The sequence below is a fragment of the Anoplophora glabripennis genome, unplaced genomic scaffold (genome assembly GCF_000390285.2).
Source record: "Anoplophora glabripennis isolate ALB-LARVAE unplaced genomic scaffold, Agla_2.0 scaffold654, whole genome shotgun sequence".
NCBI classification, from domain to species: Eukaryota; Metazoa; Arthropoda; class Insecta; order Coleoptera; family Cerambycidae; genus Anoplophora; species Anoplophora glabripennis.
Window position 1 is genome coordinate 1 of NW_019417027.1, and position 27,232 is coordinate 27,232.

The 27,232-nt window shown below is 32.3% G+C and overlaps 3 protein-coding genes across 4 annotated transcripts; 1 reads left to right on the plus strand and 2 right to left on the minus strand.

The window, feature by feature from the left end:
* Window positions 1-1,672: 1,672 nt before the first annotated feature.
* Window positions 1,673-2,253, minus strand: LOC111692098 (non-lysosomal glucosylceramidase-like). The gene has a single exon (XM_023455822.1). The coding sequence runs from the start codon at window positions 2,246-2,248 to the stop codon at window positions 2,060-2,062; it is 189 nt and encodes a 62-aa protein (XP_023311590.1). The 5' UTR covers window positions 2,249-2,253; the 3' UTR covers window positions 1,673-2,059.
* Window positions 2,254-3,147: 894 nt separating this feature from the next.
* Window positions 3,148-21,923, minus strand: LOC108909960 (non-lysosomal glucosylceramidase). The gene is made up of 11 exons (XM_023455821.1): window positions 21,504-21,923; window positions 21,265-21,445; window positions 20,691-20,847; window positions 17,708-17,831; window positions 15,492-15,975; window positions 15,307-15,429; window positions 11,755-11,999; window positions 10,992-11,262; window positions 7,918-8,167; window positions 7,670-7,858; window positions 3,148-3,726 (listed from the first exon to the last, which is right to left on the minus strand). The coding sequence occupies exons 1-11, from the start codon at window positions 21,739-21,741 to the stop codon at window positions 3,535-3,537; spliced, it is 2,454 nt and encodes an 817-aa protein (XP_023311589.1). The 5' UTR covers window positions 21,742-21,923; the 3' UTR covers window positions 3,148-3,534.
* A 351-nt stretch (window positions 21,924-22,274) lies between these two features.
* Window positions 22,275-24,827, plus strand: LOC108909956 (probable cytochrome P450 6a13). 2 transcript variants are annotated; one of them, XM_018714433.1, is made up of 7 exons: window positions 22,275-22,655; window positions 22,715-22,951; window positions 23,158-23,278; window positions 23,333-23,502; window positions 23,909-24,110; window positions 24,163-24,414; window positions 24,658-24,827. In XM_018714433.1, the coding sequence occupies exons 1-7, from the start codon at window positions 22,380-22,382 to the stop codon at window positions 24,816-24,818; spliced, it is 1,419 nt and encodes a 472-aa protein (XP_018569949.1). In that variant the 5' UTR covers window positions 22,275-22,379; the 3' UTR covers window positions 24,819-24,827. The 2 variants fall into 2 exon arrangements, with proteins under 2 accessions (XP_018569949.1, XP_018569950.1); XM_018714434.1 differs by having other exon boundaries at window positions 24,163-24,351.
* The last annotated feature ends 2,405 nt before the right edge of the window (window positions 24,828-27,232 follow it).

Here is a 27,232-nt window from a genome sequence, read left to right on the forward strand (position 1 = left end):
AAATTAAGAAACGTCGATTAAATATTTTTTTGTCAGTACTTTGAGAATTTAAACGTCCCTGTTCAAAAATTATGGGTAGTCCACAATAAAATATACTTAGAATATTTAATTTTCTAACTTAGACTGAGTGTTTTTTTATTAATCTGATAATCAGTGTTTATTTTTATTAATATTTACTGGTAATTTTTTGATTTTGAAGTAAAAAATATACATGCTGTAAAATCCCGTACGTAAATTCAGTGCTACCTTAACGGTAGGCAACACGAAATACACAACGACGTTATCATAATTGCATATCATTAGAAATTAAAAATTGTTTTTCGCGTCGCAAGCTGATTGGTTGAAAGTTATAACGGGCCAAACTTATGCAACGTACTAAAGCACCACACAGTTCTGCCTATGATACGTTTGACCTACTATCTTTACCTTTAGTAAACGCACTTATTTTTTTGTTTAATTTTGCACACACTTTTATGCAATGAAAATATGCTCAAGTCGATTTGTATTACCTACCTCTTCGCTCAAATGCAAACATTTGGTAAATTAATTCAAAACAATCGATTAATTAAATGTAGAAACGTTGATCAAACATTTTTTTTTATAAGAATTTTTCAGAATTTTATTTGTGGAATCAAATTGGAACGATTTTTTTTTAAGATAATTTGTAAGAATTTTGGTGTAAAGAAATTACGAAGAATTACGGGCTGTCCACAATAAAATATACCTTCAGCATATTTTTTTAAATAAAAAATGTACATTCTGAAAAGAACTCGTACGTAAATTGAGCGCTAAGTAATTGAAAGTTGAAATGTAGACATCTTATGCAACCCGTAATACAGTTTACTGTTCCGCCTACGATACGTTTGATCTACTTTTAACTTCCTTCAGTAAACGCGCTTATTTTCAGTTTTGTCTAATTTTATTCCACAAAAATATGTTTAAATCGATTTGTATCAAGATATGGTAATTTATAATGAACCATAGTGCATATTTTGCAGATTTACAGCCGTTTAGCGTGTACAACTATTTTTACTCCTACGATGTATTTGACCTATTCGCTCAAGTGCACTAATTTGCAAAATTAATTCAAACCATTGATTAATTAAATGAGAAAACGTGGATTAAACGTTTTTTTTTATAAGAAATTTTTAGAATTTCATGTTGTGGATTCAAATTGGAACGATTTTTTTAAAGACAAATTGTAAGAGTTTTGGGTGTAAAGAAATTACGAAGAATTACGGGCTGTCCACAATAAAATATACCTTCAGGATATTTTTTTAAATAAAAAATATGCGTGCTGGCAGGAACTCGTACCTAAATCCAATGCTAACTTTAAAGGTAGGCAACACGAAATACACTGCGATGTTATCATAGTTGCATATCGAATTGGTTGAGAATTGAAGCGCAGATAACTTATGCAACCCGTAATACAGTTTACTGTTCCGCCTACGATACATTTGATCTACTATTGTCTTCCTTTAGTAAACGCGCTTATTTCCAGTTTTGACGTATTTCACCTAACCGCAATTTGGAAAATTAACCCAAACCGCCTATTAATTGAACTACGAACTCGATTAAACATTTTTTTTATCAGAAATTTGTGATATTTACAAATTTTTTACGATTCTTTTTGGACGATTCTTAAGAATATTGGGTATTTGAATAAAACCACTTTTACAATGGAATTCCTCGACATGTGCCGATCGATTTTATTTTAAAATTCAACGCCAGATTAACAAATAAAATACAAAATGAAAAAACAGAACCTTAGCGACTAATTTTTGGAATTGTGCAAATTAGCCTAGAAAAAAGCAAGAATACAGTGACGATCGATTAATATAAATTTTTTAATTGCGATATTACGATTTCTCGTTATCCTCGCTACAAATGAACGTATCACATCATATTTTTTTTTATCAATCGATCACCCATAATAAACCATCATAATAATACTAAATGCCACTAAAATCACAACGGAAAATATATCCGACAACACCAATTAATTCAAAATCATCATCAAACTAGTTCCGATAAGAAAACGGGAAAAACGACACACCGCTTATTGTTTCGCCCTGTTCCTCTGCTCGAGGGCGATCTGCATCGACCATATACTTAAAGGCCTCATGTACCCGATGGACCGGTAGTATTTACGGGCGTACAGGGCCTCGGGGGTGGTGAAGGCCAGACCGAACGTTTCCGTCATGGACTTGTACATCCCGCCCGCCGTCCTGAAGGCCTCCTCCAACATGCCCTGAAACAGGAAATATGGCAAATTGGTTACACCGGGTGGTCGGCTNAGCGCAGATAACTTATGCAACCCGTAATACAGTTTACTGTTCCGCCTACGATACGTTTGATCTACTTTTGACTTCCTTCAGTAAACGCGCTTATTTTCAGTTTTGTCTAATCTTGCACACTTTTGTTCCACAAAAATATGTTTAAATCGATTTGTATCAAGATATGGTCAATTTGTAGCGCATATTTTCCGTAAAACATAAAGATTTACAGCCGTTTAGCGTGTGTATTTGATCTATTCGCTCAAGTGCACCAGTTTGCAAAATTAATTCAAATCATCGATGAATTAAATGAGGAAACGTTGATTAAACATTTTTTTATAAGAAATTTGAGAATTTTATCTGTGGAATCAAATTGGAACGATTTTTTTTAAGACAGTTTGTGAGAATTTTGGGTGCAAAGAAATTACGAAGAATTACGGGCTGTCTACAATAAAATATACCTTCAGGATATTTTTTTAAATAAAAAATATGCGTGCTGGCAGGAACTCGTACCTAAATCCAGTGCTAACTTTAAAGGGAGGCAACACGAAATACACTGCGATGTTATCATAGTTGCATATCGAATTGGTTGAGAATTGAAGCGCAGATAACTTATGCAACCCGTAATACAGTTTACTGTTCCGCCTACGATACATTTGATCTACTATTGTCTTCCTTTAGTAAACGCGCTTATTTCCAGTTTTGACGTATTTCACCTAACCGCAATTTGGAAAATTAACCCAAACCGCCTATTAATTGAACTACGAACTCGATTAAACATTTTTTTTATCAGAAATTTGTGATATTTACAAATTTTTTACGATTCTTTTTGGACGATTCTTAAGAATTTTGGGTATTTGAATAAATTCACTTTTACAATGGAATTCCTCGACATGTGCCGATCGATTTTATTTTAAAATTCAATGCCAGATTAACAAATAAAATACAAAATGAAAAAACAGAACCTTAGCGACTAATTTTTGGAATTGTGCAAATTAGCCTAGAAAAAAGCAAGAATACAGTGACGATCGATTAATATAAATTTTTTAATTGCGATATTACGATTTCTAGTTATCCTCGCTACAAATGAACGTATCACATCATATTTTTTTTTATCAATCGATCACCCATAATAAACCATCATAATAATACTAAATGCCACTAAAATCACAACGGAAAAGATATCCGACAACACCAATTAATTCAAAATCATCATCAAACTAGTTCCGATAAGAAAACGGGAAAAACGACACATCGCTTATTGTTTCGCCCTGTTCCTCTGCTCGAGGGAGATCTGCATCGACCATATACTTAAAGGCCTCATGTACCCGATGGACCGGTAGTATTTACGGGCGTACAGGGCCTCGGGGGTGGTGAAGGCCAGACCGAACGTTTCCGTCATGGACTTGTACATCCCGCCCGCCGTCCTGAAGGCCTCCTCCAACATGCCCTGAAACGGGAAATATGGAAAATTGGTTACACCGGGTGGTCGGTCAAATTATGGCAAAGAAAAATTGTTTTTTTTTTTTCGTTTTGAAAATTTCAGTGACAAACTGAAAATTATATTTTCGTACTCATTTTTTTTTATATCAAAAACTAGGACTGGACTTTTTAATGCTACTGAAAATATTAAGACAGAAAACAATAAAAAAACAAAACTTTAGCAAAATAAAGGTTCAAAAATACTTAATTTTAAAAGCAAAAAAATGGAAATATTATCTATTACAAAAAAAACAGCCAAACCAAAACAAAAAAATAACTAAAAAATATTAATCTGATAGATTTGGATTGTTTTTTAATCTTTTCTTATTTTATGCAAAAATATTTTCAATAATTTTGAAAGCACTGCGTTTAGTTTGTGAATCAGTGTCAATACCTCTGACATTGAACAAGTTTAAATAAGCCACATAACACTGATCCACCTGATGTGATATGACAACGGGACGCTAAGGGGGCAAAAAACCACTGTCTGTATATTAGTCTTTACCGATTCGAAATAGAATTTGTATAGTTTAGTATAAAACTCAAAGTGCAAAAATCAACCAAAAAAAATCAAAACTCCGTTATTAAAGGAAAGAAAGAAATCAATCAATTTAGAAATATTAAAAAATCAGATGACAAATAATATTTTATATTACAAAAATATAAGGGAAAAAACTATTTAAAAAAAAAAAAACAGTATCAAAACTGATATACTTGCTTTTAAAAAAAAAAGACCGAAAAAAGTGTGTATATTAAGAAAAAGACAAAAAACAAAAATAAAAATTTAGTAAAATAAAGGTTCAAAACTACTCAATTGTAAGAGCAAAAAAATGGAAATTTTAACTATTACAATAAAAACAGTCCAAACAAAACAAAAAAATAATTAAAAATACTAATCTGATGGATTTGGATTATTTTTTAATCTTTTCTTATTTTTCGTAAAAAGTATTTACAATAATTTGCATTTAGCTTGTGAATCAATGTTAATGACCTCTGACATTGAACAAGTTTAGATGAGCCACATAACACCAATCCACCTGATGTGATATGACAACGGAACACTAAGGGGGCAAAAAACAACTGTCTATATATTAGTTTTTAACTAATCGAAATAGAATTTGTATAATTTAGCGTAAAAACTCAAAATGTAAAAATCTACCAAAAAAACTTAAAAAATCAAAACTGTTAGTCTGTTATTAAAAGAAAGAAAGAAAAGAATATATCAATTTAGAACATTAAAAAAATCAGATGACAAAAAATATTTTATATTACAAAAATATGAGAAAAAAATATAAGAAAAAAATACAAAGTTTCAAATATTTTATATTAAGAAAAAAGAGAAAGAAAACAAAAAAATGACAAAAATTTACCAAAATTAAGGTTCGAAAATACNACCACTGTCTGTATATTAGTCTTTACCGATTCGAAATAGAATTTATAGTTTAGTATAAAACTCAAAGTGCAAAAATCGACCAAAAAAATCAAAACTCCGTTATTAAAGGAAAGAAAGAAATCAATCAATTTACAAATATTAAAAAAATCAGATGACAAAATATTTTATAAAAAAAAAAAAAAAGAGAACGAAAAAAGAGTTTATATTAAGAAAAAGACAAAAAACAAAAAAAATAAAAATTTAGCAAAATAAAGGTTCAAAACTACTTAATTGTAAGAGCAAAAAAATGGAAATTTTAACTATTACAATAAAAACAGTCCAAACAAAACAAAAAAATAACTAAAAATACTAATCTGATAGATTTGGATTATTTTTTAATCTTTTCTTATTTTTCGTAAAAAGTATTTACAATAATTTGTATTTAGCTTGTGAATCAGTGTAAATGACCTCTGACATTGAACAAGTTTAGATGAGCTGTATAACACCGATCCACCTGATGTGATATGACAACGGGACGCTAAGGGGGCAAGAAACAACTGTCTGTATATTAGTTTTTAACTAATCGAAATAGAATTTGTATAATTTAGCGTAAAAACTCAAAATGTAAAAATCTACCAAAAAAACTTAAAAAATCAAAACTGTTAGTCTGTTATTAAAAGAAAGAAAGAAAAGAATATATCAATTTAGAACATTAAAAAAATCAGATGACAAAAAATATTTTATATTACAAAAATATGAGAAAAAAATATAAGAAAAAAATACAAAGTTTCAAATATTTTATATTAAGAAAAAAGAAAAAGAAAACAAAAAAATGACAAAAATTTACCAAAATTAAGGTTCGCAAATACTAATTTTAAGAAAAAAAAATAATCTGCAAAAATCTACCAAAAAAACTCAAAAAATCAAAACTGAAAAGTCCGTTATTAAAAAAAGAAACGAAAGAAAATATCAATTTAGAACATTAAAAAATAAGAGGACAAAAAATATAAAAAAAAAATCTCACCAAAAAAAAACACTTCCAAAACTGATCAGAACACGATAAAATATTTTATATTAAGAAAAACGAGACAGAAAACAAAAAAAAACAAAAATTTACCAAAATAAAGGTTCAAAAATACTTAATTTTAAGAGAAAAAAAATGGGAATATTATCTATTACAACAAAAACGGTCAAAACGGAACAAAAAAATAACTAAAAGTAATAATCAGCAAAAATCTACCAAAAAAACTCAAAAAGTCAAAACTGAATAATCCGCTATTAAAAAAAAAACAAAAGAAAATATCAATTTAGAACATTAAAAAATAAGACGACAAAAAAATGAGAAAAAAATCTTTCACAAAAAAAAACCAAAAAAGGTTCAAAACTGATCAGAACACAATCAAATATTTTATATTAAGAATAAAGAGACAGAAAACAAAAAAAAACAAAAATTTACCAAAATAAAGGTTCAAAAATACTTAATTTTAAGAGGAAAAAAATGGGAATATTATCTATTACAATAAAAACGGTCAAAACGGAACAAAAAAATAACTAAAAATAATAATCTGCAAAAATCTAAAAGATCTCAAAAAATATTATTAAAAGAAAGAAGGAAAAGAAAATATCAATTTAGAACACTAAAAAAATTAAATAACAAAAAATATTTTATATTACAAAAACATAAGGGAAAAAATCTATCACAAAAAAAAACAGTTTCAAAACTGATATACTTGCTTTTAACAGAGAAAAAATCAAAACGCAAAAAAAATAATTTATAAGAAAAAGACAGAAAACAAAAAAATACTTGCTTTTTATCAGAAAACAAAAAAATAAAACAAAAATTTTGCACAATAAAGGTTCAAAAATACTTAATTTTAATAGCAAAAAAAATGGAAATATTATCTATTACAATAAAGTCGAACCAAAAAAAATTAACTAAACATACTAATCTGATATGAAGTATTTTTTAATCTTTTAAAATTTTTTATAAAAAGTATTAATGTACAATAATTTTTAAAGCACTGTGTTTAGTTTGTGAATCTCAGTGTCAATATGTTCTAACACTGAACAACTTTAGATGAGCTACAAAACACGGATCCACCTGATGTGAAATGACAACAAGGAACTAAGTGGGCAAAAAACAAACGATTATTTCAGCACTCTCAGCGTGAAGTAATAGTTTTTATTGGAACCGAAATAAAATATGGTGTGTGTTTGTGCATCTTCATCGTTAAATTTCATTGTGACATTATGAAAAAACACGTAAATAAATCAAGAAAAATGAGATTTAACAGTACATTCCTAACTTTCAGGCTAGCGGGAGCTGTTTGAAGTTATCCAATCCAGTGGTGGGGCGTAAAAAATTACAAAAAAATAAAAAAGGTTAAAAAAATAATCAGTTTTCATGACAGTTTAACAAAACAAATTAGCCTCCACATAAATAACACCCCGATTTAACTGTATATTTGTCATACTCGCCAAAAACGACAACGTTGCCAAAAAACGACACCTAAGACTCGAAATCTTCACAAGCACTTACCTCCTGAATCATCGTAGCTGCCAAGGCGTACGTCACCCCCGTCCACATCTCCTGACTCTGCAAAGTGATATAGTCGACGTCTCCGTTTATAAAACCGTTGACCGCCCCCATGTTGCCGTTGCAAAACGACAGCACGTTGTTCTCGTATATGGTTTTCAGGGCGGTCCTAACGTTCTCCTGCGGCATGATCTAAAAATATCGTCCATTGCCAGTTTTCGCCGTCACAAAAAAAAATCCAATGTACTCACGACGTAATCCTCTATTCCGCTGCACCTCAGGTACCACTGCCCGCACAGCTGGTCCGCCATTATGGCGTTGAACTGCTTGGCGGAGCAGTCGTAGTTGTAGTAGAGGCCGTTCCACAGTTTGGCCTCGTACGACTTTTTACCCCTCGTCAGCAGGTCGTCGAAGAAGTCACGTTCCTCCGTTTTGAACAGCAGCTCCGACATGACGACCATGGCGGCGCAGGCCGCCATCCAGAGTCCCCCGCAGTAAGCGCTACGGGAGTTAAGCGATATCAATGAATGTATGAGCAAAAGTTTGGACTTAAAACATGTTTTACCACAATTTTTGAGTCTAGCAAGACAGAGACTTAAAGATTCAAAACTGAAGCAATTTTTAGAAGAAGGGAGAGGAAATATGAATATTACAAAAAAATTGGAACAAGATAAAAAAGGTTTTGTATTACGGGAGAACAGAGAGAAAACAAAAATCTACCAAAAAAAAACTACCCCATTATTAACGGAAAAGGAAATTATAACTTAGCAACACAAATTGTATTAATAGGAAAAAGGACAAAACAAAAAATAAACAAAGATGTACATACCAAAAAAAAAAAACAGATTATTTAAAAGAAAGAAATAACAGGAAATTTTTATTATGCATAAAAATGATTTTGTATTAATAAAAAAGTTTTTATCATGAATACAAAAAAATATTCTGTACTAATATACTTACCGAAAAAATTAAAAATTCAAAGTTGAAATTTTTAATTATTAAAGAAACCAGGAAAGGAAATATTATCATGCACATTAAAAATAATTAGGTGTCAGCAAAAAGTATTCTACATCAAGAATGAAAAATAAAAAAATTCAAAAATCTAGTAAATAAAAACACTTAAAAATTTAAACCAGCATATTATCTATTAAACAAAAGAAAGGAATTGAAGTATTTTATTGCATTTAAAAAACTGAAAATATGACGAGAGTATTTTATATTGAGAAAAAAAATCCAGCTAAAAAAACCGATTCAAAACCAAAATAATGAATTTTTAGAAAGAAAGAAAAAGAATAAATATAAAAAATACACAAAAATCTACCAAAAAAAAAACAAAAATTAAAAAATGATACTGGTAAGTACTTATACAGGAAAAGGAAATATTATAAATACTGAATATTAAAATATAAAAAAAATATTAAAACAAGAAATAAAGAAAAAATTCCAAAAGAACAAAGATTAATTAATTTTTTTTTAATTTTTAATTAATTTTTAAAATAAACAGGAGTTATTCTTATGAATATTATAAAAAGCAGTACATGAAAACTTATTTTGGATTAAGAAAAACAAAACTAAAACAGAAACCTACCAAAAAAACTTGAAACAGAGAAGTAACTTATAAAAAATAGGAAGAAAAGGCAATATAAATACTGAATATCAAAAAAAAGTCAGAGTATGAAAAATATTTTCTAGTAAAAAAAAAAAGAAAACAAAAAATAAACAAAAATCTACAAAAAAAAGATGAAAACGAAAACCTGCCAAAAAAATTCAATAGGTAATTCAAAACTGAAATACTTAAAAAAACAAAGAAAAGGCAATATTACCATATGCATATTAAAAAGAATTAAATCAGAGCAAAGGAGTATCAGGAATGAGTAAGAAATACCAAAATCTAGTAAAAAACCTTAAAAATCCAAAACAGCATGTCTATGAAACAAAAAAAAAATGGAAATATGATAAATTTTAAAAAGTCAAAATACGATAAAAAAGCATTTAAATCCAAAATAATGAATTTTTAGATAGAAAGAAAACGAATAAATATAAAAAATAATACTAAAATCTACCAAAAAAAAACACGCAAAAATTCAAAAATTAAACAGGTACTTAATTAGAAACAAGAAAAAAAGAATATTATAAATACTGAATATTGAAGAAAATCGGAACATCACAAAAATAATATTTTGTAAAAAAGAAGTAAATGCAAATAAAGAAAAATATTACAAAACAACTCAAAGATTCCAAGCTGAAATACTTAATTTTTAAAATAAATAAAAGGAATTAAAAAAAATAACAGATCGCAAAAAATAATTTTGAATTAAGAAAAACAAAACTAAAACAAAAACCTATGAAAAAACTTTACCATAAAAAACTGAAACACGTCCTTCAGGTATAAAAGATAGGAAGAAATGGAAATATAAATATCAAAAATCAAAAAAAAAAAATTAGAACTTGATGAAAAATATTTAGTAGTAAGAAAAAAAAAGGAAACAAAATAAACAAAAATGTACCAAAAAAAAGATTCAAAACTAAAATGCTTAATATTTAAGAGGAAAAAAAACAATGAAAATAATTATTATGAACATTACAAACAATCCAAACTCGATAAAAAAATGTAGAAAACAAATAATAAACAAAAACCTACCAAATACTTCAGAAAGAAAGAAGATAATTATTATTAACATTAAAAACAAATTAAAACTTGATAAAAAATTATAGAAAACAAAAAATAAACAAAAATCTGCCAAAAAAATTCAATCATTCAAAACGAAAATGCTTAATATTTAAGAAAAAGAAAAAAATTATTATTAAAATTAAAAAACTCGACAAAAAAACAAAAACCTACCAAAAAATTCAATGATTCATAACTGATTCATTTTTAAAAGGGAAATATGATTATGGATATGAAAAAAGGCAGAACTGAACAAAAAAAAAATAAATCAAGAAAGAAAATAATACAGAAAATAAAAATAAACAAAAACCTACCAAAAAAAATTTAAAACAAATATGCCTAATATTTAGGAGAAGGAAAAAAATTATTATTAACATTAATAATATCAAAAATCGACAAAAAATNAACAAAAACTAAACAAAAACCTAATAAAAAAATTTAATGATTCAAAACTGAAATACTTTATTTTTGAAAAGTAGAGAAATATTATGATAAAAACGCAGAACTCATCAAAAAAAAAATAAATTAAGAAAATATAGAAAATAAAAAAAAACGAAAACCTTCCAAACAAAAAAATCAACATCAATATTCTTAATTTTTAAAATGAAATTAAATACAAGACAAAAAAAGTGAACAACATAGAAAAAAAACACTCACCTCGCCCCCTCCATCACCCACGTATCGAACGTCTGATCCGGCACGCCGCTGTTCTCTATCAGCCCATCCTTGTCGAGGTCAAACTTAAAACACCTGTGCATGACCGTGTAGCAGGCGTTGTACATATCTTCCGCGTACTGGCGGTCCGGCAGTCCCTCGGAAGTATCGAAGGCGTCCCGGTAGGTCTGCAGGACAAACTTGGGCCCCAAATCTCGCCAGTTGCTCACGTCGTGGATCGGGTAGGCGTTCACCAGCTGGAAAGGCTCCTCGCCTAGAATCAATCACATTTTCCATAAGCGTGGTCTAAAGAAAAATGTACAACTCCAAAAACTTTCACCTCTCCGTTTTCAGTTAAAAAAAAAATATAGAAATCGAGATCAAAATTTTGTTTCTCGCCGATAGCCTCGAAAAGGCAAAATTTTTACTACCCTGTATCTCTAAAAATAACTGAGATCTTGATGGTGCGGCATCAAATCTGGCTCCCTGTTCTTCGCTCGATGAGGATTTCGGAAAATTTCAAAAATTAAGTTCAAATAGATTTAAACACTTTAAAGCAAAGTAAAGTGAGGTTAAAATCAGTAGAGGCATCCCATTTAACTGATCTGCTCCCCTCAAGTGATCCTACTGGGAGTTTCTTTCGATTTGACACTTAAAAATAGTGAACATTCCCCCTAATAATTTTTCCAAGCGCTCGTGCAATAATTATAACATCAAACAATACCACAAATAAAAAAAAAATCCACGGTAAAAAATAAACACCCACCTGGGTCCCCGGCGTCGTGCGGTACGGAATCCGGGTACTTCCTCTCAGCAACGTCCCCATCGTAGAGCATCTTGACCTTATCGGGGAGCTCCAAAAAGACGTAATCCCTCAGATCGTAGTGCAGCGACTTCTGCAGGTTGGGCCAGTTCCTGTGTAGGGCGTGTGAAGCGTAGAAGTGGACGTCGTACGAGTTGTACATCCTGTACTCGTGGCCCTCCAGGTAGGCGAATCTGCCGTAGGTGCGTCTTGAAATCCAAAGCAAAGGACGTTTCCATTGATATTTCGTTCGAGGGAAACAACTACTCTGAGGATTAACGCCCTGACCGGGGCCGTATAATATAGTGGAAACTAGGACCGTTCGTCAGCGGAGTCAACTTATAACTTAACCAATTCGAAACTGGTATATGTGTGGCGGTTCTGCTGACGAATGATGTATGTCGCATTAGTCAGCAGAGCAGTTGTTTCTTGCAATATCGACAGTGAAAATTGTTTCCACTAGCACTTATTTAAAAGAAACGCTTGTGATTGTAAGAGCTTTTCCAAATAAACGGCTATAAATGGGCATTGGGTGGAAATAATACAGAACCTTACATAATCGTGTATTGGAAACATTAGAAATCTCTTAGAGGTTGTGGAGTTAATAATGAAGTACTTATGTTTGGCGAGCAAAATAAATGTTTTAAACCGGCGTTTGCCGCCGCGCTAATTCGTGACGTCATTTAGTGCGATCGAGGATCGAGAAAATAAATGACTAACGAGAGTTTAGACACAACCAAATTCACTTTGTTTCGTAAGATTATGTTCCGTCTAGTCGGCAAAGAAATTGTAGACTAGATGGCAGACGGCCGAGAAGCAGGTTAGGTTCTCAATCGCACTAAATGACGTCACAACGCGGCAAAATATAAATTTTTACATAATTTTAAACACCTGCGCTTAATTTGTGGCATTAAAGGGATACATTTTTTTTACCACTGTTAGCTGTTGTCGATTATACAGTGTTAGAAGTTTAACTGCCTTAATTTTAACAGATAATAGAATTCATTAAAATAAACAAATAAATCTGATATGACATGGGTTCTGAAAACTTTTCAACCCTTATTAATTAATACTTTAAATAACTAGATAGATTTTACAGGGTCTAACGACACTTAGAGTGTACGATAATTCAATAAACAAAGAAATCTAAAGAAAAAACTTTGATAAATTTGGAACGGATACACTGAAGATGAATTTTTCGAGACAAAACGCCTCAATCTGGTTCGGGCTGATGCAGTACAGTATTGGGGGTAATGAAGGCTGGCAAAAATTGTAATAAAATGTACAGGGTCGTATTTAAAAAAACGAAGTTGATGATGGTCCTGGAGAGACGAAACGTTACATATAAAAATTGATTATGCCATTCGATAGAGGGCAAAAAGTGGCCATGAGAAAGTGTTCTTCTTTTTTCAATATCACCTCAAACAAAGCTGAAATGAAACAAAAACGGATTTCCAAAATTTCGTTTTTTTTTCAAATATTTTTAAGTTTGAAGGATTTAAAGGGCTCGAAGAGGGTGGTTCTCTCATTCATATGATAACTTAAAATGGCGATATCTCGATTAATATTAATTTTAGAGGAATAAAAAATAAAGCAAAATCTTCGGCAAAAATAAAAGCTAAATTTTTTTATTCTATTTTTTCGTACCCCTTTAATTTTTAAGTTACAGCGTAAAAATCGTTTTTTTTTCAAAAATTTGAAAAATTTACATTTTCAAAAATTAAGTTTTTTTCGAAATCATGCTTTGTAAGTGAGCCAAAGATCCAGAACATATTCTTGGAATATAAATGAAGAAATCTGTAAATGGATTGCATTTAATTTTAATTCTGTCGCCAAAGGCACTGATTTGTTTATTAATTTTTTCTTAAAAAAAATTTGACGTTATTTTGATCATTGTTCCGTTAATTTTGATTCTAGACTTTTAAAATAGCTCATTTTAAAGGTTTTTCAAAGAACTTTAAAAAAGGTTCAAATAGTTTTTTTCCTAATATTTAAGGTTTTGGCGTTATTTAACGTTAACTGGTTCCAATTTAGTTTTTAGCTAACATATAATAATGTTTAAAAATCCATAACTCGGTTTATATTGCAATTAGAGAAAAACAAAATAATGACATTAGATTTGTTTTTTATTACCTTTCTCTTTGTTCATTACAACTTTTTCGTTAAATCCAATGGTTTCAGAGTTATTTGTAAAAAAATTTCTGAAAACAAGCACTTTTTAAGTAAAAAATCAACATTTTCAATGACGAATTACTCGGAAAGTATTGGATTATCCAAAAAACTTTATATGACATTTGTTACTTAAAATTGACTCATCTATCGATTCCTGTGGTTATTTTGGGCGTAAAATTTCCATAAAATTCATACCGAGCAATGTGACAACGGCGCGGCGGATAACACGCGGTACTAAGCTGTGCATCGAAAATGGTGGTGGACGTTTTGAGCATATGTTGTATGTATGTTGTTTTGTACTTGTGTTTTTAAAAATTACTTAACTTTGCTTTTTGGTAAGTACCTAAATTATTTTTTCCACGTATGTTTATTTGGACGACGTGAATCTTTCGGTACTTTAATTGCATATTTTTCAAATTCATAATTTGATTAAAAGCAAAGTTCCTGTTTTAAGAGATTTCATAATTACTAAAATTCGGGCTAAAATTTAAGCACAACACTATCTTCGAACTACAAAATCGATACATTTTATTTTATTTATTTAAAAACTAGAAAACGATTGTCTTGAAATTTACTAAATGTTTCACAATAAGTCTTTTACATTTTTTCCGTAGGACAAGTCATGTGGTGTGCATTAGCTGTGTAGCGCTGTTGTCACGTTGTGATGAAACTCCCCAATATTAATACATACTCGCTGTATTTTGAAAACTGTTAATATACAACTTTTTTTGTTCATTTATCATTACTCTCTCATTTCTAAAAAAAAATTAGACTTTCATGCGAGTTGCTTATTCGAAATGGCGAAACCAATATGGCGAATGGAATAAAAAAACAAATTGCGCGAAAACCTGAAGGACCAGTGCTTGTAATTCGATTCTCCTCTCGTTTTGAATCTTTACTCGGTGCTGCGCAATCTCCGAATAGCGACAAATACGTCAAACCAATCGATTTCAAGAGACGATTTCTCGGGAAGGAAAGAAGACATTCCAATGGATTTTAAAGGGGAAGGGTAGTGTTTTCAGATGACGTAACGAGTTTTGTGGTAGAAAATTACCTCGTGATGTAACATAACCTCAAAAATTACGAAAAATCGTGACTCTGGCAGTTTTAGGTTAGGATATATTGAAAACCTGAAGTGATCGAGCAATCGTGAGATTGAAATCAAAAACCGTCAGAAAAGTAAAGGATAATGAGTATTTTACGGAAGTCTAAATTGTAAACATTATATTTTTGATAGATTATTCTGAAACGCCCTGTATAACATTAAAACTACAGATGATAACATTCAAATTACCTAGAATTAAATATTTTTTTTTTAACTTGTCAAAAAATCATTGCACTCACCGCGGATCCGTCTTCGATAACGTCTCTGCTTCGTCCTCGTTCAACGACAACCACACGCCACCGCCGTCGCTTATGTAATACGTCTCGTTAAACAACGCCGACTTGTACCAGTCCGGAAGTGTACTGAAAAACTGTGCATTTAAAAAAAAAATAAACCCCAAGCATTCCGTTCGGATTATCGTTACCTGTCATTTAAAACGCCCTTCTGCCACTCGTGAATGCCCTTCTCCCACATGGCGTAGTTCTTGAACGCGTAATCGACCATCTTCAACGTGGCGTTCTCCCTCCCGAACCTCTCCGTGTAGAACCTGTTGTACTTCCTCCCCTTCCCGGGGAAACTCACCGTCGGCATGTCCCACACCAGGCTCATGACCGTCTCGCCGCCCTGCGACGGTCTCAGGGTACGCCTCGCCGCGATGCCGCACCCCATCTCGCCGAACACGTGACCGTGGCTGCTGTCGGTGATCTTGTCGAAGCACCCGTTGTTCTTCAGCTGTATCCACGGCTTGGTGCCGTCCGAGTTGGGATCGAAGTAGAGGCAGCGGGATATCTTCAAGCCGTTGTCCGGCCTGACGGCCAGGGCGTAGGCGCACTGCATCTTGTCGATGGTGTGGTAGAGCACGACCCCCTCCGTGTGTAAGTAGGAAAAGGACTTGGAGCTGCTGGTCGCTGAAACGAAAAATATCTCGACGTATCGGAACGTTCCGCACACTTTGTATACAGGGTGATTCATTAACAATGGGAAAGTCGAAAGCTGAAGATACTGCACGTGAAATGGTGACCATTGTCGCAAACATGCCTTATCCGAATGTTGATAGTTTCGGAAATACAGAGTGTTGAAAGTTAAAATTTTAAATAGTTTTTTTGCGATTATTCTGAAAATATGTAGACTAGGAACTTGAAAATTTGTGAAAATATATTTTTTTAGGCGACGAATAAGATGCGTGTTGTAATTTCAGCATTGCTCATAGAGGGCGCCACTTACGACCAATTTTACCGAAAATTTAGTTAATAACTTTTTACCCTGTATGTCTAACATGAAACTTGATTCAAAACCTGAAAGAGCAATCATTTTTCCATTAATTGTGTATTCTTGTTTCATTTCGGTATCTCGATCCGTTTTCGAGAAAAATCGATTTAACGAACACTATGTTTTGATAATACGAGAAATTAAAAGCGAAACAAACCAAGTGTTTCTTCGTGTTATTACAACAATTAACAATAAAACAAATGAAATTCGTAATAATGATTTAAAGTCAGTGTTCGAAGAATCCACCGTTGACATTTACACACTTTACACAACGTTTTCTGAGAGATCTTCGAGTTTGAAACAACATATTGGGATTGCGTTTGACTTCGTTGGCAGCGATTTGTATTCTTTGCCACAACTCTTCACACGAACCAATAGATTCTTCCAAATAGAAAAATGAAGAGGATTGAAGTCCGGACTTCTGGGTGGCCAAGTAAAAATGCTTCCACGGCTTGAAGAAGTTCCACTTTATTTAAGAAGAGACATGTGGTTCATGCACGACGGAGCTCCACCGCATTTTTCTTGGCCAGTGCGTGCATATTTAGATGCAGTTTTTCCAAATCGCTGGATTGGCCATGTAAGCATTTTTGCTTGGCCATCCAGAAGTCCGGACTTCAATCCTCTTGATTTTTCTATTTGGTCTCGAATGAAAGATATAGTTTACAAAGAATCTATTGGCTCGTGTGAAGAGTTGTGGCAAAGAATACAAATCGCTGCCAACGAAGTCAGACGCAATCCCAATATGTTGTTTCAAACTCGAAGATCTCTCAGAAAACGTGTAAAGTGTATCAGTGTCAACGGTGGATTCTTCGAACAATTACTTTAAATCATAATTACGTATTTTATTTGTTTTATTGTTAATTGTTGTAATAACACGAAGAAACACTTGGTTTGTTTCGCTTTTAATTTCTCATATTATCAAAACATAGTGTTCGTTAAATCGATTTTTCTCGAAAACGGATCGAGATACCGAAATGAAACAAGAGTACATAATTAATGGAAAAATGATAGCTCTTTCAGGTTTTGAATCAAGTTTCATGTTAAATATACAGGGTAAAAAGTTATTAACTAAATTTTCGGTAAAATTGGTCGTAAGTGGCGCCCTCTATGAGCAATGCTGAAATTACAACACGCATCTTATTCGTCGCCTAAAAAAATATAGTTTCACAAATTTTCAAGTTCCTAACCTACATATTTTCAGAATAATCGCAAAAAAACGATTTAAAATTTTAACTTTCAACACCCTGTATTTCCGAAACTATCAACTTTCGGATAAGGCATGTTTGCGCCAATGGTCACCATTTCACGTGTAGTATCTTCAGCTTTCGATTTTCCCATTGTTAATGAATCACTATATAAAAAAAAACTTACAGGCTCGGTCGGTTTTTTTGGTTCCGGTGCCGTTTTTGAAAGTGAACGCTATGGTGACTGTACGTTCGTGACTGGACACGTTCTCTACATTCCACACGAATACCGCACAGGGCAACGAGCTATCCTAAAATAATATGTATATAAACGACTGTAGTTTCGGTTGTTATCTGAAAACATGGAATGAAACGATGAAGACATGAACTGAATCCATTTACTTCAGTGGTGGCTCGTCATAAGACCAGGCCTTAGTGCAAAAAACCTGTGATTTTCGCCCGTTTTTTCACAATACGCAGAAAATTAAAAAAAAACATAAAAATATGTTTTTGGTCTCAAATTGTTTGCCGTAAAAATCTGAAATGAGCATAGCTTTTAGTATAGTCCACGGGCCCACGTACAAAGAAAAAAATGATTACCAGCAAGCTGTAACTTTGCGTGCAGCTTAAGTTTGACGAGTCTCCCAACGTTTGACTACGGGGAAAATTCAACAGTGGTAAGTTTTCCCGTCACTTTCAGGAAAACATGTCAATCTGGCATAAACATGGAATGTTATGACCAGCACTTTTTTTTAAGTTTAAATGAAAAATATAAATTTTTTAAACCCCCCAAAAAATTTGTCCGACAAAAATTTTGGCATTTTGACTTTGTCCCCCACCCCAAATATGTCGATTTGGTGACATTATGGTTGGTGACAACCAACAAGCTGATTTTTCTGGGAGGGTTTGGTAATAAGTTTTGAAATGAAAGTATCTTATTGTCCGACAAAATTCTTGAGAAGTTTTTGCAGTCCGACGCCCCGAAGATGTCGATTTAACGACAACATGGTCGGTGATAACCAGCAATCTAGTTTTGATTATTTTCTCTAATAATTGAAATGTATAACACAATAATATACTTGTCTGCCAAATGGAATGGGAAATTTGCCTTAAAAATGGGAAAAATAACTATCTTTGTGGTACCTAATGTTCATTCCGCTATAAAATAATTAATTTTTTAAGGAAAAAATAAAGAAGAATAAATAAGAAAATTATCTTGTTAACAGGAGTAACAGAAATTCATAAATAATTATGTCTATAAAAATTAATTTAATTAATCTCCGTCAAAATGATTTCTTTGTTCAAAAAACTTATATGTACATTTTATTTTATAAACAGTTTAACTATTTTATAAAAAGTGGTAACTGTACAATGAATGCATACATTTTTGCTTGTGTTTCTTTAAATTAAAATTAGCAGTCTTGTTTTGACAAACAGTTACACATAGTTTTGTTCTTGAAAAAATTAACAATTTTTAGTATTTACTATTCGGTTTTAACAATATTATTCTGCATCATCCACTTAATAAGGTACAATTGAAATACAGCAATTTTAGTTGTGTTAATTAATTTTCTAAATGTTCAGATAGTGCACCTTTTTTGTAATTGTATAAAAAATTAATTTAAATTAGTTATATTTATTTTGAAATTTGAGAAATTTAAACAAAATTTTTTTAATTCATATATTTTTTTATTAAATATAAACTTTTCTTCTACATCAGGCGTAAGTATTGAAATCGCTAAATTTTATCATTTAATTTTGTCAGACAAGCAAAAAAAAACTGATAATTTTGTCCGACAATTAAATTCTCAGATTAATATTGCATTTTTTTAAATAATGATGCTTTAGTCCGACAGTTGGTTATCACCATGTTGTCGTTAAATTGACATCTATGGGGTGTCAATTTGCAAAAACTTCTCAAAAATTTTATCGAACAATAAAATTCATTTCGTATTCGACATATTTGGGGTAAGGGACACTCAAAATACCAACATTTGTGTCAGACAAATTTTTTGGGGGGTTTAAAAAATATATCTTTCATTTAAACTTAAAAAAAAGTGCTGGTCATAACATTCCATGTTTATGCCAGATTGATATGTTTTCCGGGAAAACTTACCACTGTTGAATTTTCCTCGTAGTCAAATCTAGGGCGACTCGTCAAACTTAAGCTGCACGGAAAGTTACAGCTTGCTGGTAATCATTTTTTTCTTTGTACGTGGGCCGGTGGACTAGTATTTTGACAATTTTGCGTTGAAAAAATGCCAAAAATTAAGAATTTGAATATTACCAATTGATATAAAAATTTATTTCTATTTATTATTTGAGAGCAGATTAAAAAAATTTCCAAATAGTTGCCTATTATTTTTTATAAAATCTGATTGAAAATCCTGCTCGTGAATATCAGTTTTTCTATAATTTTGTGAATGCAACTAAAAATTTCCAAATGCATTTAGTCGTTTGACATTGAAAATTTAAAAAGCCGCCACTGATTTACTTTATTAGGGTCTCGTAATCGTTACAAAAAAAAACACCTAGCCAAAAAAAAGATTTCTATCAGCTGTTTATTCAAACGAAATTAATTTTCAACTTTCCGCTTCATTTTATTGATCAGTACAAAAATTGCGATTACAGTTTTAATACCATGAAAATTCTTATACTTTTTATCAATCACATTTCTAGACTTTGTTTTGCTAATTCAAACAGTAACAAACAAAACTAATCAGAATCGTGATATGTTGAGGTTAAAACCAGTAGAGACTTCCCATTTAACTGATCTGTCTCTATTAAGCGATCCTAGAGCAGATAGATCGCTTAAATTGAAAGCCTCTTCTGGCTGAACCCTTTTTGGGAAAATAACATTCCTCTTCCCGAAATTTGAAGCACCCTGTAGGATATGCCCACTAAAATTGGGAATCAAACTGAAGCCTCATCATTTCTGAACGTCTTTTTGATCGACGTCGCTACCTCTGCTATTGTTTGAGATACGTGTTGAATTATAGACAGTATGAGAAAAAATTTCAGAAATAAACGTAACATAATAATAAAAAACAGATCGTAAAATCGAATAAACTGATCGCAGGGAAGTCAACTTTGAAATCGGGGACCAATTTTTAACGGTCAGCAAATTGTAACGAGTTTATATACAAAGCACTGAATGAAAAAATACTTACGTTGTAATTTTGGGGTATGACAGGGCTTATCTGCCGGCAAGTAAGCTTGATCCCATATTCCGACAAGTCGTATTCCGTCCACGCCCTCGGATATAACCCCGTGTAAGAGCATTTGCTGCCGTCTATGAAGCTCTTCCAAGCTTTCAGACCTTTCTTTCTAAAATCAAATTTTTTTTCTTATCACAGGGTTATACTAATTTTTGACCCAAAAACACGTAAATTTGTCAATTTCGAGTGTGACGTTAGTAATCTTGAATATCAAGAGAGGCACCACAGTCGCTTGTGACGCCGACTCTATCTATTAAATCAACAAGTCATTTTTGTTTGTCTATGACTTCAATTTAACTGCAACTTTAATAAATTTTATTATCAACAAACGCTATTTTACATGTAATGAATGACCAAGGTTACTCTTATTAGTAAGCGTTTGACGTCCTAATATATCTAAAGTACTTACACCTCTATCTATGACTTTTTTATTAATTTTAAACAAATTACACTGTTATCGTTTTTAGAAATTTAACATTACATCGAAGAAACGTAAAAGTAATTTGAAAGAAACTGTAAAACTTACGGAAATGTGGACAGCAAGCTGTGCAAAATCGTTTCCTGATGTTCGTCTTTTATCGTGACAATAAACTGGTTAGCGTCCACAGTATTAAACTCGTATATGCCAGGTTTCAACTGAAATCGACAGAACTCCCCTCTGTACCCTCTACCTATACTACCACAGCCTATCCCCCCAATTGGGACACCTTAAACAGTAAAACTTTAAATCAACAATGTCTACTACAAAAAACTTGTAATACTTACCATAAATTTGTTTTGCTTTCTGCACCTCTACGTAATCCATCACAATTGACTTTCCAGTCAGCTTGTAGACGATATAATACCATATATACCTTAAAATGAGAGGTAACATGCTCCATATCACCCTAAGGGTCGGAGTGTAATTCTGGGATCTGTTTTCGGGGTATACGTGATTCAACTTCACTTTAAAACCATATTTTGAAGTCGAAATTACTTCTTTTTCTGCTGCGAGTATCGTCATCGCGTTTACTTTGTTTTTATTTGACTAACACTGCTTTCAAAGCAGACAAAGCGTTCGTTTGCCCTCAACACTATCTTATCTCTTTCTGTATCTGACAGTTCATCAATTCGTTATCAAATATTAAAATTACAAAATAAATCTACACAATTTTTTATTTCCCACGTAACCCAACTTCTAGATAAACTACAAAACCAAAACAAAAATAAAGTTCCTAGATACGATCAGTCTAGGGACTTTACATATCTTTGTTCCCTCAATTCGATTACGTTCTTTAATATTTGTGGTGCAAGATGGTGCAGTGTGTTTAGACGCAGAACTTTCAAAACAAGGAGCTGTCAGCATTGGATGAAAATCCTGTTATTATTGACTCGTATTCAGTTTAGTCTAAAGGAATCAAAAGAAATACGTCAGGTTTTTAGATATAAAGAAATTGTAACCTTTTACTCGTACTCTAAACCTAAACTGATCAGGGAACATGGAAAAGCCTGTATAACTTGCCGCTAGGTGGCCATTTAATTTTGACATTTGTAAACAAAACAAAAATGTAGTTCAACCAGCGAACTATATTTTAATCGCGATTTTTTCAGTTTTTCAAAAAACACGATCTGCGCCAATGAAACGATTAAACGCCGATCAACATGATCTATTTTATTACTTTTTGTGTTGGATTATTGTACTCTTTTTATTGCTTGAAGCACTGGGCCCTCAAAGGAATTCCCGATTTACATTTAAAATACCCCTTCGTGTCTCTGTTGTACCTTGTGCACGGTCCTAGCGTCGTAACCAAATCTAATATGATCGATCACTACCTAGAAATGAAAAGCAAGGGATACAAATATGCGGGGATAGCGACTTCGATTCGATCGGTTTTGATCGTAAAAGACCTAAAACTTATTAGGGATATTCTAGTTAATGTAAGATTAAATTAACGTATGAATTTCTACATTTTGCTCACACAAAAGTTAATTATTAGAATAAGGACCACTTTGAAGACAGAGGTTTTCACTACACTGATAGGTATGAACCAGTAATACAGGATATCGTGGTCCTGGACGGCAGAAAATGGAAGCAAATGAGATCCATCTTGAACCCCCCCGTTTTAAGCAAAAAGCTGAAGCCTTTATTTTGGAGTATTTTGGACGTTACCCCCTATCTTATCGAAGCTATTGATGATTGTGCCTTAGAAAAGAGAGACATTAATGCGAAGGAAGTAAGTAGTTGCCCACGTGACTAGCGTTTTTTTTTTTCAAAATAAATGTCGTTTAGTGCTTGTCAAGTAGGCTGTGTAAAAAAAAAGTAAAACAAATGAATTTAATAGTTGCCTAGAAACTAACGATTATTTGTCACAGTTTTTCAAAGCATACTCGTTTCCGTACACGTGTACACATTTTTTCTTGTGATTTACTACATTTTCAGTTATTTGCTTGCTTTACGACCGACGTCATCACACACCACTGCTACAAAGTCAACTGCTACAGCTACAGACGGTCAAGTTCGAGGTTTTGCAAATGTCAATCGGACAGGCTGTCTTCGATGGGTAAGATCAATGTTACGTGAAGTTTTACCTGGAACTCTGTGATTTCTTTTGTAGGTTTAAGAACTGCAGAAAAAAGCGTATCGAGTCTGCTGTACCGCACGATAAGGAAATACATTAAATATCGGGAAACCGGCGATTATAAACACATCAATATTTTCTCTTTGAGTTTTTCCATGCAGGATTGGTCAAAGACTCAAGACGAACCCCTCTTACTATTTCAAATTGTAAGTATTTGCGTTACGATGTTATTTTTAAAATTAATAGGACAGAAATTGTACGGGTCGTCTCAAGAGTTCTTCAAGGATCTCATGTGGGCCTCCTACTCTTTAATGTATTTATTAGTGACAATCAAGAATGTTTTACAAATTAGGTGTTATTCTTTGCTTATTGTTTACAAAAAAAAAACATCCAATGCTGCATAGTTTCATTTCTCGATTTGTCAGTTTCCAGCTTAGGTGTTTCCTCTCATGTCTTAGGCGTATAAGTGGGAAAAACATATTTACAAATGTTTTTAAAAATACAAACATTTGCGACGGTGAGCAAATTTAGCAGAACAAGAACATTGTATGATAAACAATATTTATTAAAAAGAAAATAAAAACCTTATTGTGAATTTGTTTTTTTTTATAGGTCGGTAAGGTAAATCTATTTTTCTACTACAGTTTCGACACCTCTTCAACCACTCTGAACTTCGCCATATACGAGTTGTGCAGAAATCCCGACATCCAGGAAAAAGCTAGGGACGAGATTAACGACACTTTGGAACGTCACGATCACGTTATAACTTGGAAAAGTTTAAGAGATATGAAATACCTAGACCGGGTAATTGACGGTAAGTATAAGTTTCTATTCGAAAACAGTAACTATATCAAACTCTGTTTAAGAGACCCTGAGATTGTACCCCCCAGCCGCCAACCTGGTAGAGATTTGCGAGAGGAAAGGTTACAAACTAGGGGATACGGGCATAAATATATCTACCCTAACCGATATAGTGGTTCCTCTGTTTTCTTTGCATAGAGATCCCGAGTATTTCGCGGATCCGGAAAAGTTTGACCCCGAGCGGTTTGACGGGGGTAAGAAGGATAAGAATCCTCCGTTTTATATGCCTTATGGGGAGGGACCTAGGGAATACGAAAGTAGGTATTTGGTTGGCACTAATTGCGAGTAATATTTTTTGAAGCGCCATCTATTGTTTACTTTGTGAACAGTAAAGCGTCATCTATTATCTATCTGTCAAAAACTTTATAAATTTGAAAAATTATTAATTTTTTTACCACTTTTGTCCACAAATTTATTCCCAAAGAAATTAAGTTCTTATTCTCTGTGTTATCAATTGAACTGAGCTGAAATATTTATTTTATAATTTCTGTTTTTTTTAGGCATTCAGGCGTGTACGATGCAAACGAAAATCGGCCTGGTGCAAATTCTGAGGAGGTTCAGACTGAGTATTAGCTCGAAGACTCGTCTGCCTCTAAGACTGAATCCGCAAGCATTCCTAAAATGTGACGACACTTTATACATAAACGCAGAAAAAATATAAACTTTAATAATTAAATCACTGGACTTTTTATTTCCACCCCAAAAAATACAAGTGAGGTTACAAAAATAATCTTTAACCGTTGATATTGCGAGAAACAACTACTTTACGGACTAATGCCCCTACCAGCATTGAATTGCGCTCTCAATATCTAATAAACCGCTGGGATCATTCAGTCAGCAGAAATACCAGATATACAGGGTGCTTCATCTCTCTCAACTCTATTTTCTCAAAATCTGTTATTTTTATGACGTGTACAATCGTGAGTGATAGTGTTATGCTATTTGGCGGGGAACACCCTTAAGACACTTTTCCGTGGGCCCCTTTGTCTTTGGAACCAAAAAAATTTCGAAGCAAATTTCAATTTCTTAGAAATTATTAGTTAATTAGAAAGCCATTGAATTTAGAAACTCTTTTGGCTCGCGATACTTTTTCGAAAATGCACTGTTTTTGAGGAAAATGGCCAATCACGATATGCATTCGATCACATTTTGACATTTTTCTCGAAAACATTGCGTTTTACGAAAAAAGCATCAAGAGACAAAAAAGTTTCTAAATATAATGGCTTTCTAGCGGATTAATAATTTAAAAAAAAATTTAATATGTGACCAAATTTTTTTGGCTCCAAAGACAAGGGAGCCCACGAAAAATTGTCTTAAGGGGGATCCCCGCCAAAAAGCGTAATACACGTCATAAAACCCCTGTGTACCAAATTTAGTGATTCTCGTACAACAGCGTTCTGAGATATAAAAAAAAAGGTTATTCTTGGGGGACGGATTTCAGGCGGCTTAGTACAGTCATTTAAGCTTTTCACCTTCGAATTCTTTGAAACTGAACCGATCGACTTGAAATCTGGCAGATAGTTAGAGAAAAGGTCAATGAACATTAGTGACATAGCGCCGATTGATGCTTCCACCCTGTTGGGGGTTGACACCCCTTCTCGGGGGTGGAAATTTTTTTTTCAAAAATAACTGGAAATCGATAGAAAATCAAATTTTGAGTGAAGTATTCGAAGAATTTTTTCGAGAAATCGGTAGTTTTTTAGTTATTCACGATTGAAAACTTGTAATTTCCAGTGAAAAAAACACTTTTGCAAAGTATTTTTCGCAAATAACTCAAAAACTACGCATTTTATCAAAAAAAAGTGTAATGAACAGAAATGTAGCTTATAAATAAACAAAGAAAATCGTGTTGTGCGTTCTATGGGTACAAAGTGAAATATGGTTAGTGGAAGGGGACTTGTTTTGGGGGGAATACTCGAATCGATGTATTCAATGTCAAATAACGGAAAAAGGATTAATTTTACGTTTATAACGCTCTGGGAGTTTTTTCTAGTACTCAAAAAGACCTTCAAAACGAGCACTTATAAAAGTTAATTAGAGCAAAATTGAAGGAGTTATCGTCAAAACAGATGGGTTGCTCATATTTTTTTAAGGAAAAATGAGCCGTAAACGCTGTACCATTTCCATCAGAATTAAAATTAATCGTAGACCCTTTACAATTAGTTTTGTTTGAGTGTTTTTCATACGATCCTGAAGTTAGACTGGTTTAGAATGCGTATTTTTTTAATAATATACGGTAAAAGTTGAAAACATATTTTTCATTATACAAAAAAATTGCCTTATTTATATAATAACTCTGAAACTATGAAAGATACGTAAAAGATAATAGACAACAAAAATGTAGCTTTTTTTTCAACAAATATTTTGCTTTTTTTTATTCCCATAGCATAAAAAATAACGGAGATATCACTGCTTGAAGTATCCATTTTAGTGAAAAAACGACCTGTCTCGAGCCCTTTAAAAAACGAAGGACTGAAAAGGTTTCATATGCAAACGATCTTACAGCTCTTGAAATTATCTTTAAAATGCTTTTTTGTAAGATACTATAGCTTCAAAATTAACCGAGTTATGGTAAAAAAACCAATGACATTTTTTCAGAGGAAAATAGGCNCTCAATATCTAATAAACCGCTGGGATTATTCAGTCAGCAGAAATACCAGATATACAGGGTGCTTCATCTCTCTCAGCTCTATTTTCTCAAAATCTGTTATTTTTATGACGTGTACAATCGTGAGTGATAGTGTTACGCTTTTTGGTGGGGAACCCCCTTAAGACACTTTTCCGTGGGCCCCTTTGTCTTTGGAACCAAAAAAATTTTGAAGCAAATTTCAATTTCTTAGGAATTATTAGTTAATTAGAAAGCCATTGAATTTAGAAACTTTTTTGGCTCGCGATACTTTTTGGAAAATGCACTGTTTTTGAGGAAAATGGCCAATCACGATATGCATTCGATCACATTTTGACATTTTTCTCGAAAACATTGCGTTTTACAAAAAAAGCATCAAGAGACAAAAGAGTTTCTAAATATATTGGCTTTCTAGCGGATTAATAATTTAAAAAAATTTAAATATGTGA

Bases quoted from the DNA above. Each gene is read 5' to 3' on its own strand.
- LOC111692098 (XM_023455822.1), bottom strand. From the start codon at position 2,248: ATGTTGGAGGAGGCCTTCAGGACGGCGGGCGGGATGTACAAGTCCATG.
- LOC108909956 (XM_018714433.1), top strand. From the start codon at position 22,380: ATGATCTATTTTATTACTTTTTGTGTTGGATTATTGTACTCTTTTTAT. The intron at 23,279-23,332 runs GTAAGATCAATG...TTTCTTTTGTAG, and splicing joins GGACAGGCTGTCTTCGATGG to GTTTAAGAACTGCAGAAAAA. The intron at 23,503-23,908 runs GTAAGTATTTGC...TTTTTTTTATAG, and splicing joins CCCTCTTACTATTTCAAATT to GTCGGTAAGGTAAATCTATT.
- LOC108909960 (XM_023455821.1), bottom strand. From the start codon at position 21,741: ATGACGATACTCGCAGCAGAAAAAGAAGTAATTTCGACTTCAAAATAT. The intron at 11,263-11,754 runs GTGGGTGTTTAT...GATTGATTCTAG, and splicing joins GCACGACGCCGGGGACCCAG to GCGAGGAGCCTTTCCAGCTG. The intron at 8,168-10,991 runs GTGAGTGTTTTT...TAACTCCCGTAG, and splicing joins TGGGTGATGGAGGGGGCGAG to CGCTTACTGCGGGGGACTCT.